Consider the following 14,004-nt stretch of genomic DNA (forward strand, 5'->3'; position numbering starts at 1 on the left):
CTAAGCCGTTCCTTGCCACTCCGTGTCGTAAATGGCATATTGGCAACTTTACGTTTCTCCTCAGATGATTTTAAGTTTCTCTTTTTGCTACTTTTTCTTAACTTGGGCTTTTTGGATTTTACATGCCCGGTACTACGAGATTGGGCATCGGGCTTGGAAGACGACGTTGATGGCATTTCATCGTCTATGTCATGACTAGTGGCAGCAGCTTCAGCATTAGGAGGAAGTGGGTCTTGATCTTTCCCTACTTTATCCTCCAAATTTTTGGTCTCCATTATATGTAGCACAAGATACTGCAGAATGTGTGAACTTGGTAATATTGCAGTACCAATGGACTTATACTGCTGGATTGGTTTTGCAAATTTGGTTATAATTATTATATATTTTTTTTTTTTAAATTTTTTATTTTTTTTTACTTTTTTTTTATTTTTAAAAAACTTGGGAATAGTGGGGAAATAACTATGCCCTTCGAAGCACAGAGCACAGGACACAGCACCACTGGACTGAACAGGACACGGCACAGGACCCAGCAGCACTACGGAACTCAGCAGGACAGAGCACAGGACACAGCACCACTGGACTGATACTGCAGAATGTGTGAACTTGGTAATATTGCAGTACCAATGGACTTATAATGCTGGATTGGTTTTGCAAATTTGGTTATAATTATTATATATTTTTTTTTTTTTAAATTTTTTATTTTTTTTTACTTTTTTTTTATTTTTAAAAAACTTGGGAATAGTGGGGAAATAACTATGCCCTTAGAAGCACAGAGCACAGGACACAGCACCACTGCACTGAACAGGACACGGCACAGGACCCAGCAGCACTACGGAACTCAGCAGGACAGAGCACAGGACACAGCACCACTGGACTGATACTGCAGAATGTGTGAACTTGGTAATATTGCAGTACCAATGGACTTATAATGCTGGATTGGTTTTGCAAATTTGGTTATAATTATTATATATATTTTATTTTTTTTTATTTTTTTATTTTTTTTTACTTTTTTTTTATTTTTTAAAAACTTGGGAATAATGGGGAAATAACTATGCCCTTAGAAGCACAGAGCACAGGACACAGCACCACTGGACTGAACAGGACACGGCACAGGACCCAGCAGCACTACGGAAACTCAGCAGGACAGAGCACAGGACACAGCACCACTGGACTGATACTGCAGAATGTGTAAACTTTGTAATATTGCAGTACCACTGGACTTTTACTGCTGAATGTGTGAACTTGGTAATATTGCAGTACCAATGGGCTTATACTGCAGGATTGGTTGTGCAAATTTTGTGGTAATTAAAAAATATTAAAGTAGTTTTTGGTATTTTTTAAAAAAACTTTTTTTTATTTTTTTAAACACAGGGGAATATTGGGGAAATAACTATGCCCTTAGAAGCACAGAGCACAGGACACAGCACCACTGGACTGAACAGGACACAGCACAGGACCCAGCAGCACCACTGACCTCAGAAGGACAGAGCACAGCACACAGCACCACTGGACTGATACTGCAGAACACAGCACAGCACAGCACAGCACAGCACAGCACAGCACAGAACTAAACAGCACAGAACTAAACAGCACAGAACTAAACAGCACAGAGGACCACCTAACACACTCTCCCTCTACCCTGATCAATGCCCGAGTGAAGATGGCGGCGACTAGCGGGGAATTTATAGGATCCGAGTATCGCGAGATCCGACAACGGGATTATGAGTCAGAGCCTCAGTTTCACTTTTGAATTTGGCGCCAATACCCGGATCTGTCTCGGATCCGACTCGGATCCGCAACGTTCGGGTGGGCTCGGATTTCATAAATCCGAGTGCGCTCATCCCTACTTCATACATCGGCTAGTTTCAACTCTCCTGAGAAAATCGCTGGAGTTGCAAACTCGCAGCTTGATACATTTACCCCGAAGCCTTACAGGTGGCATATACCGTGACTTGGCACTGCAATTTGCATTATGCACCAGCAAAGGAAGCACCATGTGCCAACTACCACATCTGGAAACAATGATGAACATGGAAAGTAGGCAGGAATTGCACTTCTGCCTCTGTTGCCACTCACTCCTCCACCTTCCCCAGTCAGAAAAAGCTAAGACAGTATAACTGTCACGGTTGGCTTATGGGAAATTGATCTCTATGCTCTGCTGCACATGGCTTAGCCCACCCACAGGCGCGGAGTCTAACAGGCAGGTGGTTTTCACCAGGAACCCCCGCAAGGAGGTATGGATTTAGCGGCACCAAACCTACAGGTCGCTGTCCTGTGAGTGGGTGAACAGCAGAACGGTGTAGAGGAGCCAGGTAACACGGGTAGACAAATGAGGCACAACGAGAATAGATGTCCTGTGGTACAACGAGGAAAAGCCGAGGCTGTCACAATGGTGTATCCAATGGTGATTGATAGAGATACTGGAACAGCGGGAGTACAGCACTGGAGTATGCTGAGCACACACGGGAGAGCAGAGGTAGCTGAGGGAGAACAGCCAATGAGTCACCAAGGCAGTTGCGGCTCACAGTGATAGCGGTTAGAGAACTGTAGCTGTCACGCTGAAGTACAGTTGAGATGGTAATATCAGTACTGGAGCAGCAATAGTTCAACACAGCAGGAGACTGAGAGCAAACTGAAGTAACAGAGGTAACCCGTAGTAACAGCTGCTGAGTCACAGGTGTAGTAGCATCTCTGAGTGGTAGCGATGAGAGAACTGAAGCTGTCGCGATAAAGTACAATGGAGATGGTAGTAGCAGTGCTGGAGCAGCAATAGTTCAACACAGCAAGAGACTAAGAGCAGACTGGAACACAGGCAAACCACGAGGAGAACAGGAACCAGAACCACAGGCTACAGGAAGTGAGCTTGAAGAACAGGCATCAGACAGGTGAATCCAAGAGGTTTAAATAGTGCTCCAGAAGTGCTTAGCCAATGAAAAAGAGGGAGGAGGTCCTCAAGTGCAATAGGCTTGCACCTGCACAGATCTGAATATAGCTGAATGAATGAATGAAGTTAGTCTGATGCTGGAACATGGCAGTTTCCAGATAAATGAAATGCGGGTAACGGGACAGGTACTACTTGCGGGACCGAAGCATTACAATAACTTTAAATGAAACTCAGGGACAAATAGTGTGAGTATTGCACCACCAATGGGTACAGAGTAGGGGTGACTACATACCCTTGTGACTTGTGCTTTTTATAATTTACTAAGTCAGTAAACTTTCACTGAGTGAGTTCCATTACTAACATATCTATAATTATCTGGACTAATGCTGATGCGATCATTATACAAATTGTCCACTTCACCCATCTCATCTAATTTAGCAGATAACCATGAAAACCTGCACTGTTAGAAGTTATTGATCACTGAGTAGTGAACCTGTTTATAAGTTATTCAATGTCAGACATTACTACTACATAAATATTCATATAACACTGCACATATATCAAAATATAGAACGTATAAACATAATATAAGTCAGCTTACACCATATAATTAACTTAAAATTATTGAGGTGACTAAATACTATAAGGTTGGGTTATACTTAGGAACTTTAAAAATCTCCTCTTCAGGAGATCCCAGAGTGGAAGTCAAGTGTCTAGTGCAGGGTGAGCATGCACCACAAATAACTTCATTTTGGCTCCGAAATGAAATTCAGTAGCGGAAAAATGACACCATTTGTGCAGGAATGGATTTGAGAGAAAGGCCTACTCTACAGGTTTGGGGGACTACTCGAAATTCAGGAGGCAAGTATAGGTTAGGTAGTCTGACATCTAACCTCCTTTCATCTACATCTTCCCTTCCATTTTTCACCTGCATTTTTCTCTTACTTAAAACCACATTACATTCATCAGATTGTAAGCTTATAAGCAGGGCCCTATTACTGTTTTGTCTGTTAATACCCAGTCTATTACTACAAGCCTTAGCCTACTGCATTTTTAAAGCAGCATGACTATGCCCCACTTCCCTCTTCCATCTAACCCTCCACACCAGCTCCATACAGTGTTTCTTGGGGATGCTCCGTTTCTCTTACACAACCTGGTAAGGGGTGAGCACACTATTAAGGGGTGTGTGACCGAGCAAGCCAACGAGCATGTGGCTTCCCATTGGATTGTATAACCAAACCATAACCCATTTTGACAGCCATGTTAAATCAGCTTGCACCACCCAGCTTATACAGGACGGAACAAGATTCATATCAACATCTACAAGTCCAGGAATATTTCAAGGAACGTGTCCATGCTGGCAACAAACCATTTAAACCGGGTACTGTCGCTGGAAACATTTGGTCAGCCAAAGTAAAATAGATGTAAGTGACTGTAGAAAACAAAAATGAAGACTTCATACTGTAAAACATCACAGGATAGATAACTTTTAGTTATATGGCTACTAGCATTCTGAAAAATTCTGATTCTCTGAAAGTCCCCAGTTACGTACAGGCTGCAGAAAACTTTTTACCAATATCATGATCCCATTACGATTACACTGCTTAGTTTATTTATATATATATATATATATATATATATATATATATATATATATATGTGCATGTATATATATATGTGTATCTACTATATAAAAGCCTAGTAGCGTGTGTCTGTGTGTGGAAAAAAAAAAAAACAAGCTGCAGCGCCACCTGCTGGGCGAAGTTATACACTGACCTACTAAATTCTTAGTGTGTGTGTGTGTGGGGAAAAAAACTCAGAAAGGGCTGAAATTTGCTGCAGCGCCACCTGCTGGACGGGGTTATACACTGACCTACTAAATTCTTAGTGTGTGTGTGTGGAAAAAAAACTCAGAAAGGGCTGAAATTTGGTATACTAAGATGTTTTTAATTTGTGAATTTAGTTTGTTAATTGTTAAAAGTGTTTATAAAGATTTTAAAAAAATATATATATATTTCTTGAAGGAGAAGTGACAGTGGGGAGTGGTTGGTGGTTGCCGGGGGTGACAGAGCGAGAGCAGTGTGATACTCAGGGCCGCTGAGAGAGATCCCTGTGTCTGGATAGACATCTGGATAGATGTGGCGATAAAGATGAAGGATGAGGTGATGGAGAAAAAATGATGTGGTGGTGACATGTGGACAAAACCACGTTAAAAAAGGGCGCTTGCGTCAGGAAGTAACGCTCTTCCCCTGAGGAGGCCTGGCCTAGCCCCAAATGCATGACAAGAACCTTTTTAACACCTTAAGTAGCTTGATTTGACTAGAATGCATGAGTATCATGCACGGGTTAACTTGTATATATACAGTGGCGCACGCAGGGGGGGTTTCTGAGTCTCTAGAAACCCCCCCTGCGCTAACTAAGTGGCCACTGTCCTATACAGCAGCCGCGGCGCTGTCAAAGAAGCGTCCGTGGCGGTGCTGTATACCGCGGCTGCTGTATAGGACAGCGCTGGCGAAACAGAGCTGCTGCGCATGCGCGGGCGCATGCGCAGCAGCTCTCTCTCTGGTTTTTGTTTGGGGGGTTTTTGGGTCGGCGGGGAGAAACCACCCCCCCCCCCCGACAATCCTCAGTGCGCCCGATAGATATATATATATATAATGTGTGTGTTTGTGCAGTGGCGGATCCAGGCGATCGCCCCCCCCCCCCCCCCCCCCCTAGCAGACACTTGCTGCCGATGGCTGCACAGTATGTGCAGGTCCGTCCAGCCGTGACAGGCAGGGACAGTGTGCTGCCCGGCTGCTCTGATTGTGTTTCAATCAGAGCAGCCGGGCAGCACACTGTCCCTGCCTGTCACGGCTGGACGGACCTGCACATAGTATGCAGCCGTCGGCAGCCTAAGATGTTAGAAAGGGGCGGGGCCTAAATCGCCCCCCCTAAATCGCCTCGGGTACACCAGTTTTCTAGATCCGCCCCTGTGTGTGTGTATGTATATGTGTATATATATATATATATATATATATATATATATATATATATATATAAATATATTAAATCGCATCCAGAAAATTGGCTCATATCTTCCTTTTTTACTAACAAGCAGTGAACATCCTTTTTAGTTTGATATTTCTTCATGGACAGTTAAGGTGGTAAGGAATATAATGTACGCAATGACTTACTGTGGATAAAACTTTGTGAATAAAAAAATAAAAAGTGGGCGGGGAGAGTGGGAACGTTCCATCTGTACGCAGAATAGTGGCGTCGGTTGTCAGTCATGTGACCCTGCACCAGCGTTGTGTTGATGTGGGAGTCATGTGTGGGGGCGGGGTCACTTGTGTGTGGACAGTGTATGGAAATCATGTAAAGCGACTGGGGACAATAGGCAGAGAGTAGCATAGAGAGGAGGGATCACAAATATTGGCGCACAGCAAATATGAAGGCCAGCTCCGGTGTCCCCAAATTCCTCACTAAAATATGGGCTCTGGTGGAGGACCCCAGAAATCGCGATTACATCTGCTGGAGCCAAGTAAGGAGGACCGGTGCCAGGAGGGAGGGAGGCTGCCATTCGTACATTACCACGATTGTTGTTACAAAATCACATTTTATCCTCAAGAGCTGATGTTGGTTTGCGTTATTCCCCCACCCCAGTAAGGGGACGGTTATTATTACAATTGAGAGTAAACCTTCCACTAGCGAGATATTTGGTCAACTAATACATTACTAGCGATACACCTACAATAGAGAAATGAAATCCTTGATCTAGTGATCTATTCTGTATAACAGTCGTTCTGGAAAATCGAAATTTAATGACTTGTTCATTTTGTGCAATTGCAAAAACTAGTAAAATCCACCAATGTCTAAACTTCACTTGCAAGAAGATTGCATTCAATGTTTAATGTGTTAATGTCATTGTAGTTAACCATAACTTTGCATTTCTTTCTGTTTAAGCTGGATTCAAGAATCGTCTAGGTTTTATTATTCAGTGGCCAATATTATATATTATTCCAGGTATTTGGAATGGTATCTATTTTCTTTAATGTGGCCTCGTGGCACGTAATATTGTTTTTCATGCTGCCAATGTGTGAAACCTATTTTTTTTGCTGCCTCCCGCCTAACAGCCAGGTAGTGATATTTTTTTTTTTTTTTACAGAATACATTCCATACTGCACAATGGGATTAAAATGGAACAGATCAATATTTTTAATATAAGGCATACACAGACCCTTCATACTGAAAACCAATTGATACAAAATTATGAAGAAAGGGGTACAAGTGAGTCACAAGTGGGCTTATTTATAAAACTGGTGACTTATATACAAATGTGCTATAACCAATAGCAACCAATCAGTTTTGAATCTAATTTTATTGATTTTAGTCAAATCAGCTATTTTTTCTAAACTGCAGTAGAGAAAAAAATCAGATTAAAGCTGGCTACTTTTGGTTACAACACATCTGTACATAGAGCCATTTTACAAAATAAGCCTCAAGATGTAGGCAAGCAGGTTGAAAGTGTAAAGGAGGATGGTGAGCTAAGGGGCGATCTCTAAAATGGGTTTTAAGGAACTACTTAAATGTTAAGAATTTGGGGTAGTCTCATGGAGCAAGGGAGAATGTAGCAGATAAGATGTTCTGATTTAGAAAAGTCCTCCAGATAATAAACATACGTGAAAACAAATGTTTCCTTTGTTAAATGTAGCACCTCATGAGATGGTGCATGGTCTTCACTATCTCCAACAACCTGCAAATGAGATATACGCTGTCTTCTTACATTGGGTGGGGTACCTTTTTACGATGGCCATCTCGCCGGTACTAGATACGCCGACAGGAATACACGAAGGTGTATTCACCGGCTCACTGGTAATGCTGACCGCTTTAAACAGTGCCCGGAAACCATGGCGATGAATGAAGAAGTCGGCAGGTAAGGATGACGTAATTTTCATGCCTCACATTATGTTTGCTGTTCTTAACCTGGGATTTTAAGGAGGCGCCACCTGTACAATGTATGAGGTTTTCTAAATAACATTGTACAGGCAGCGGCTCCTTAAAATCCCAGGTTAAGAACAGCAAACATAATGTGCGGCATGAAAGTGACGTCATCCTTACCTGCCGACTTCTTCATTCGTCGCCATGGTTTCCGGTCACTGTTTAAAGCTGTCAATATTACCAGTGTGCCGGGGAATACACAGAGGTGTATTCCTGTCGGCGTATCTGGTATCGGCGAGATGGTCATCGTTTTAATGACTACCACCGCTAACATTTGCTGTTAAGAATATACTGTAGTTTGAGACTTAGGAGATATGTTAACTATGTGGTGACCATTTTCTTCTAAGCATGCCTCACAAACTTTTGAACTGAGTTATTGAGTTATTGTACTTCTACTTTATGAAGGCTGTGGAGATCATTTACAATGGGCAGAACGGCCACTCTATAGCTCAAATACTGCTTTGGAGTCACTGTCCATCTCAATTTGCACAAATGTTTTTAGCACAGTGCACTGCAGAACTGAAATTGAATTTTCGTCATGACATATTGGGTTGTAGAGGGTGCATTTTTCATTGGCTTTCATAGCTATGCAGATAGGAACTTGGCCATTTGCAGTTCCAAGGCTTAGATTTTTGCACCAGCTTAGAGCCGCATGAAATCAGGTCTAGTCTTACGCTTTTGATTGAGAAAAACTTCCCATACACAAGACACTAATAAATATATTTCATTTTCAATGGGTAGCGTGCTCCCTCTTCAAATACTCAACCAGCCTCGGTGTATGATAGCATGGTCTGCATTCTATAGTGAAATCCAGCTATAGACTGGTTAGTGCAGTACTGATACCCATATGATAGAATGGTGCAAACATAGCACCCCCAGCTCTACATAGGCTACTAGTCCAGCACTGAAAAGAGCTGGAACTTTCACCCCAGCTCTTCTTCTTTCGGGATTCAATTTGTATTGTTGTGTGCCCCCCCCCCACGGATTTTTAATTGTATGTTAATCCCCAAGATTTGAATTACTTTGGCAAAAAAATATTTTATAGTTAACAAAGTGGAGTAGTGCATAAGAGTTTGATAGTCTCTCACCCAATTAAGGTTTGTTTTTGTTTTTTTATAAATGATGTGTGCTATTGATTTATTTTTACTCTTTTATTATAGTGGACAGGGCCTTGGGACTCCAGTTCATTATACTTGGCAAGGGTGGCACTCCAGAACTCCCAATCTTGTAGGTTTCTCTGACCCCCACATTCCATGGTTGTTTGGAAGAGTCCCAGGGGTATATTTACTAAACTGGGTTTGAAAAAGTGGAGTTGTTGCCTATAGCAAATAATAAGATTCTAGCTATTATTTTATAGATTGTACTAAATAAATAACTAGAATCTGATTGGTTGCCATAGGCAACATCTTCACTTTTTCAAACCGACAGTTTAGTAAATTTTTAAGCCCAAGTGTTTTTCAGCGCAGGTTAGTCTGGGGGGGAAAGACTGTTTTTTTTTTTTCCCCCTTACAATGTTTCTATTGCACAAGGAATGCTTTCTTTAAGGCTTTTGCTTTAATTAGTGCAATTTCCTGGCCTTTTGGAGCTTGACTGAACTGTAAAATATTTATGTATGTAGTATAATGTATGTGTAGTTTTTCTTTAATATTTGAACTTGTGTATGAGCAGACTTTTCCCATGTTGGTACATAAGGTATATATCTGTGGAATTAATATATTGCGTTATGACCTTTCCATCATTTTCTTTGATCAGTTTCAATAGTTGACATTTTATGGGAGTACGTGCTGTTCCCTGTGCTTGCTCTTTAACTACCGATATTTACGCCATAGTGCTCTGCTTGTATGGCGGTGACAGAAATACTTTAATTTATATAACACTTATGTTTGGATATAGGATGGAAACAGCTTCATTGTCTTGGATGAAGAAAGCTTTGCAAAAGAAATATTGCCTAAACATTTCAAACATAACAACATGGCCAGTTTCGTGAGGCAGCTCAACTGGTGTAAGTATAGAGTCTTTCATGTGTCTTATGATTGCTTGCACATATCTGAAAAAGCCAACAAAACACAAGAGCAGCTTCTACCTTTAAATTGGCTGTGGTATGCTTGCGTGCTTATTCCCTGTATACAATTGTTTGTAATGGCTACTGTGAACTATAAACTATAAAAGCAGGGATAAATATACTGCATTCTGTTATATAGTTCCGGACACCTTAAAGGAGATGTCCGCTGAAATATTTTTGTTTTCTATCACATCGTCCAGTTGGCAAGATGACTTTCAAACGTTTTTAGCAATTCATAATAAACTGCTCCCTTTTAAACTTTGTATTCATCGAGAGTTGAAAAATAATACTAGTTAAAATCATAGACAAAACTTAGTCCTTTTGTAAGCGTGCATCATAAATATTCTCTGCAGCTAGTGGTCAAAGTGTAAAATTAGGAGTGACGGTATGGAAAATGTAATGAAAATGTAACTGAATGAAATTTGATAGTTTTACAATCAATGCAGTAGGAGAAGAGGCGGTATGCATACCACTGTATACTCTGCCACTTTGTCCACTGATCATAGCACTTTATTTACCTAGCTTGTGAAAGTGTATATTTGTTTTGACCTAGAGGATGCACCTAGGTAAACCCATCTGTGACAATAGATCTCTGGGTTTTTTTTGTTTTTTTCAGATGGCTTCCATAAAGTTATGCAGGATGAGACTGGTGCAGCTAGGCATGATAAATATTGTTCAGGCAGATATCAGCATAACTTTTTCAAGCGTGGCCAAGAAGAGCTACTGACAAAGATAAAACGGAAGGTAACGTCAAGTACCGGAGACAAGCGTGTGTTCCGCAAGGCCAAGGTTTGTTTGCTTATTTGTTCACTATAAATGTCAGGTCTATTGTCCAGTAATTTCATTAAAAGAAGACAAGAACATAATACACACAATATATTATATATGTGTGTAACATGGAAAATATTATTTCTCTTTCATTCTATCTGGGGGACAATGCTACCATGGGTTGTATGTGGGAGCTTGGAGTTGGCACTTAACAAGTTAATTCATTTGTTTAATACTTGCTGACAGAACTCCTCCCCTCTAGCCTTAGTGTTTGTTGATTACCCAAGGAGTTGGGCTTACTGTGGCTGCTCTGCAGCTACATCTTGCTGATTTTATTTTATTTTCATTCTATTTTCATGTTTTTTTACTAACTGTGTCTATGCTGCACTACAGCACATACACTGGCTGGGATACTATGCAGAACTGAAGGGGACTCCTATGCTGAAAACAGCTGCAGCTGACAGAGTTCAGTGAGAGCAGGACGGCTCAACACTGCCGCTGCTTCATGACAGGTGCTGCCAGCGCTCTCAGGGACCACTGTCACACCGGAGCCCCTTCCTGGCACAGAGACCCATCAGGTCACTACAGTTAAGGGTACCGGTGCTGCCATTGTGGGCAGAGAGCGCCGGTACATGGTGAATGACGCCCACCATTTGGATGGATTGTACCAAGTCGCCTGCTCTTCAGAGCATGGGGGGGACTTGTGTACACACTTTTGATGCCATCTTTGTTAGCAAAGAGACGTATGTGTAATGGCTGTGCTGCGCTTAAACATATAGAAGCAGCACCACAGCCAGCATGTACCACTACAGAGCCTTCATGAAGGAGGTGGAGAACTGAGCTCCCCCTGTCCTGGCAGGCTACATGGACTCTTCCTGAAGCAGGAAGACACACAAGAGATGAAGAGACTGCAGATACAAACTTGCTGACCGGCTTCTTTCTCTGAGGCACGGTGTAATAGACCTCATGGAGCTAAGTACCTACCTTTTTTTCTTTTTCTTTTTTTTACAAATTTCACTATACATAAGAGAGAAAGCACAGTGAAGCAGCCCGATTAGGTGTTTCTTTCCCATCTGCTACAATATTGTATTCCTGAAGCGGGAACTGCAGACAGGAAGGCAATTACATGGCTACAGGCTCCTCTCTGTCACTGATGGTCCTTGGCCTCTAGGAGGGCTAAGTACTTTCATGAAAGTTTTTGCATGTATATGAATGGATGTGTGTGTGTGTGTGTGTATATAATATGTGTATGTACAGTTCACTATTATGATATTCAGCACCTATTCGTGTACATGTGTATGGGTATATGAGATGCTCTGTTTATTAAGTGACAAATGGTATTACCACAGTTAATATACATTTTGCTATGTACAGTATCCTGTCTAGAGTTAACTTAGACAAGAAGTATACTCTGAAACAGGTATTGCATATTTCATTCAAATTGAGATATTGTTTGTGCTTAAAGCAGAGGAAGAACAGATATCCTCTATATTTACTCATTCTGCACCTGTTGTGTCTGTGTTGCTTTCCTAAGGTATGAAAAACACGAGGAAATGGTTTGCTGCAGCAGTTACCTGGTCACAGGAACAATGGCTGCAAAAGAAGCGCGGTAAAAGGTTTTACTGGTAATACTGTAAATAATAGTTTCTCTGGTGCGCTGAAAGACCCAGGGCTGGCTGTGCAGATTGTGGGGCTTACCCAGGGTAACGCACCCCCCATATTTATACACACACACACACACACACATACCAGTGTATGCATCCAAGTGGATCAGTAGCGACAGGTGTTTAGCTACTTGCCAGGCCGGTGGAGATGTAAACTAGTGCTGCAGCCTTTTTCCTTACTGTACTCCCTTCCAAGGGGGTGAAGTATCAGCCCCAAAAGTAGATACGGGTCTGTGCTGGCTTGGTCACATAGCATCGGGTGTTCTCCCAGGAGAACCCAATCTCTCAGTGATCAGTGGAGACCTTAAACCATTGACCTGGTTCTTGGTCTCACCCACATTGGCACCATGAGCGTAAGTGTCAGGGGTCCACTTCGGTCCGCCCTCTAAGCCTGTCTCAGACTAGGACTCTTCTAAATCAGAAGAGGTATGAAGGATTCTGCCTCTCTCCACAGGTATAACGGGAAGAAACCTCCAGGCACAAAGACATTGTGGATCTGGTGGTGGCAGGTCACCTAGCCTGGGACCTTATCTAATTAGAAACAAACCTGATGGTAAAAGAAGGCTCATAGAACTTGACACTTATCCTCTGCCGCTTGGAATTATGGTACCGCGGGTTTCTGGTGCTTAAGACAGACACCCAAGCAACATCCCAGCCTAACTCATTGCAGGATCATTAGGTCTTTGGAAACTTGGGCAGACCAGCGGACAGTGAAGTTGCAAGGCACCCCGCTCCCTATGGCATGCCGTTGTCGGAGGTTCGGGAATACAGATATGCTGAAACGCTATATGCAGCCTCGGTTCATTACCTGTCCTTAGACGGTTGCAGGACTATCTGATTGAGGTCCTTATGTGCCGACACTAAGTTTGTAAAAATTCCTCATAACCTTCTCCCTATTCAGGTTGGGTCTCATTAGGACCAGAGGCTGACATACATTGTTAGCCAACGGGAGATTAGTGCCCTCCTCCTGTGGTATACTTCAAAACAAACTTGGGCTCCGAGAGTGACTTTTCCGCCGGCCCCTCCAGGGCGGTGAGTCTGACAGTCCAGCGGCAGTCCCCTTTTGGCCAGGGCCGTTCATGGGGGGGCTGAGCCTTTCTTCTCATAAAAGGCACCCGACTCCTAGCTTCTGGATGCTGTCAAGAGCCTTGGGCTGCATCTTGCTTAGTCCAGTACCACATTATTACACAGGATTCCGCAAACTGATAAGCAAGGGTTATTTTGTCAGGATCCCAGGATACAGGGCAGAGGCGTTATACTACATCCCCCTTTGGCTTCCCTACCCAGCTAGGCCGTTCAGTCCCATACGAGCCCTCATTCTGTATTTTTTCTCAAGCTTTGGGTTAAGATCCACTGTGGTCTCCGTTCTTTTCAGAGTTCAACTTGGAATTCAGTCCATAAAGTTTTATTTTGGTGTTCTCTGACCATACAACTTTTTTCCCCATGGCATCAGAATCTTCTAAGTGTTTCTTTGCAAAGAGCAAACAAGGCTGAGTGTGACACTTTTTCAGAAGAAGCTTTTTTTATTGCCACCCTGCCATAAAGCTTGTGATCAAATGCTTTCAGGCTCTTTCATCCAGTTTGGAAAAACAGCCCAATCTAGGATGGTGCCATACTCTTTCCACTTCTTAATAATGCTTTGAATG

At 42.4% G+C, this 14,004-nt stretch overlaps 1 protein-coding gene across 3 annotated transcripts in view; it reads left to right on the forward strand.

Moving 5' to 3' along the window:
- Positions 1 to 6,191: 6,191 nt before the first annotated feature.
- The window catches only part of LOC142144323 (heat shock factor protein 2-like), a 38,746-nt gene continuing 30,933 nt past the window's right edge, over positions 6,192 to 14,004 (forward strand). For 2 of the 3 annotated variants that reach the window (XM_075203001.1, XM_075203002.1), the window contains exons 1-3: positions 6,192 to 6,407; positions 9,758 to 9,866; positions 10,543 to 10,715. In XM_075203001.1, coding sequence (XP_075059102.1) covers positions 6,315 to 6,407; positions 9,758 to 9,866; positions 10,543 to 10,715 — 375 coding nt within the window. In that variant the 5' untranslated portion in view covers positions 6,192 to 6,314. The remainder of the gene's footprint in view (positions 6,408 to 9,757; positions 9,867 to 10,542; positions 10,716 to 14,004) is intronic. The other variant, XM_075203000.1, reaches the window with a different exon arrangement.

Source organism: Mixophyes fleayi, chromosome 3 (assembly GCF_038048845.1).
Source record: "Mixophyes fleayi isolate aMixFle1 chromosome 3, aMixFle1.hap1, whole genome shotgun sequence".
Lineage (NCBI taxonomy): Eukaryota > Metazoa > Chordata > Amphibia > Anura > Limnodynastidae > Mixophyes > Mixophyes fleayi.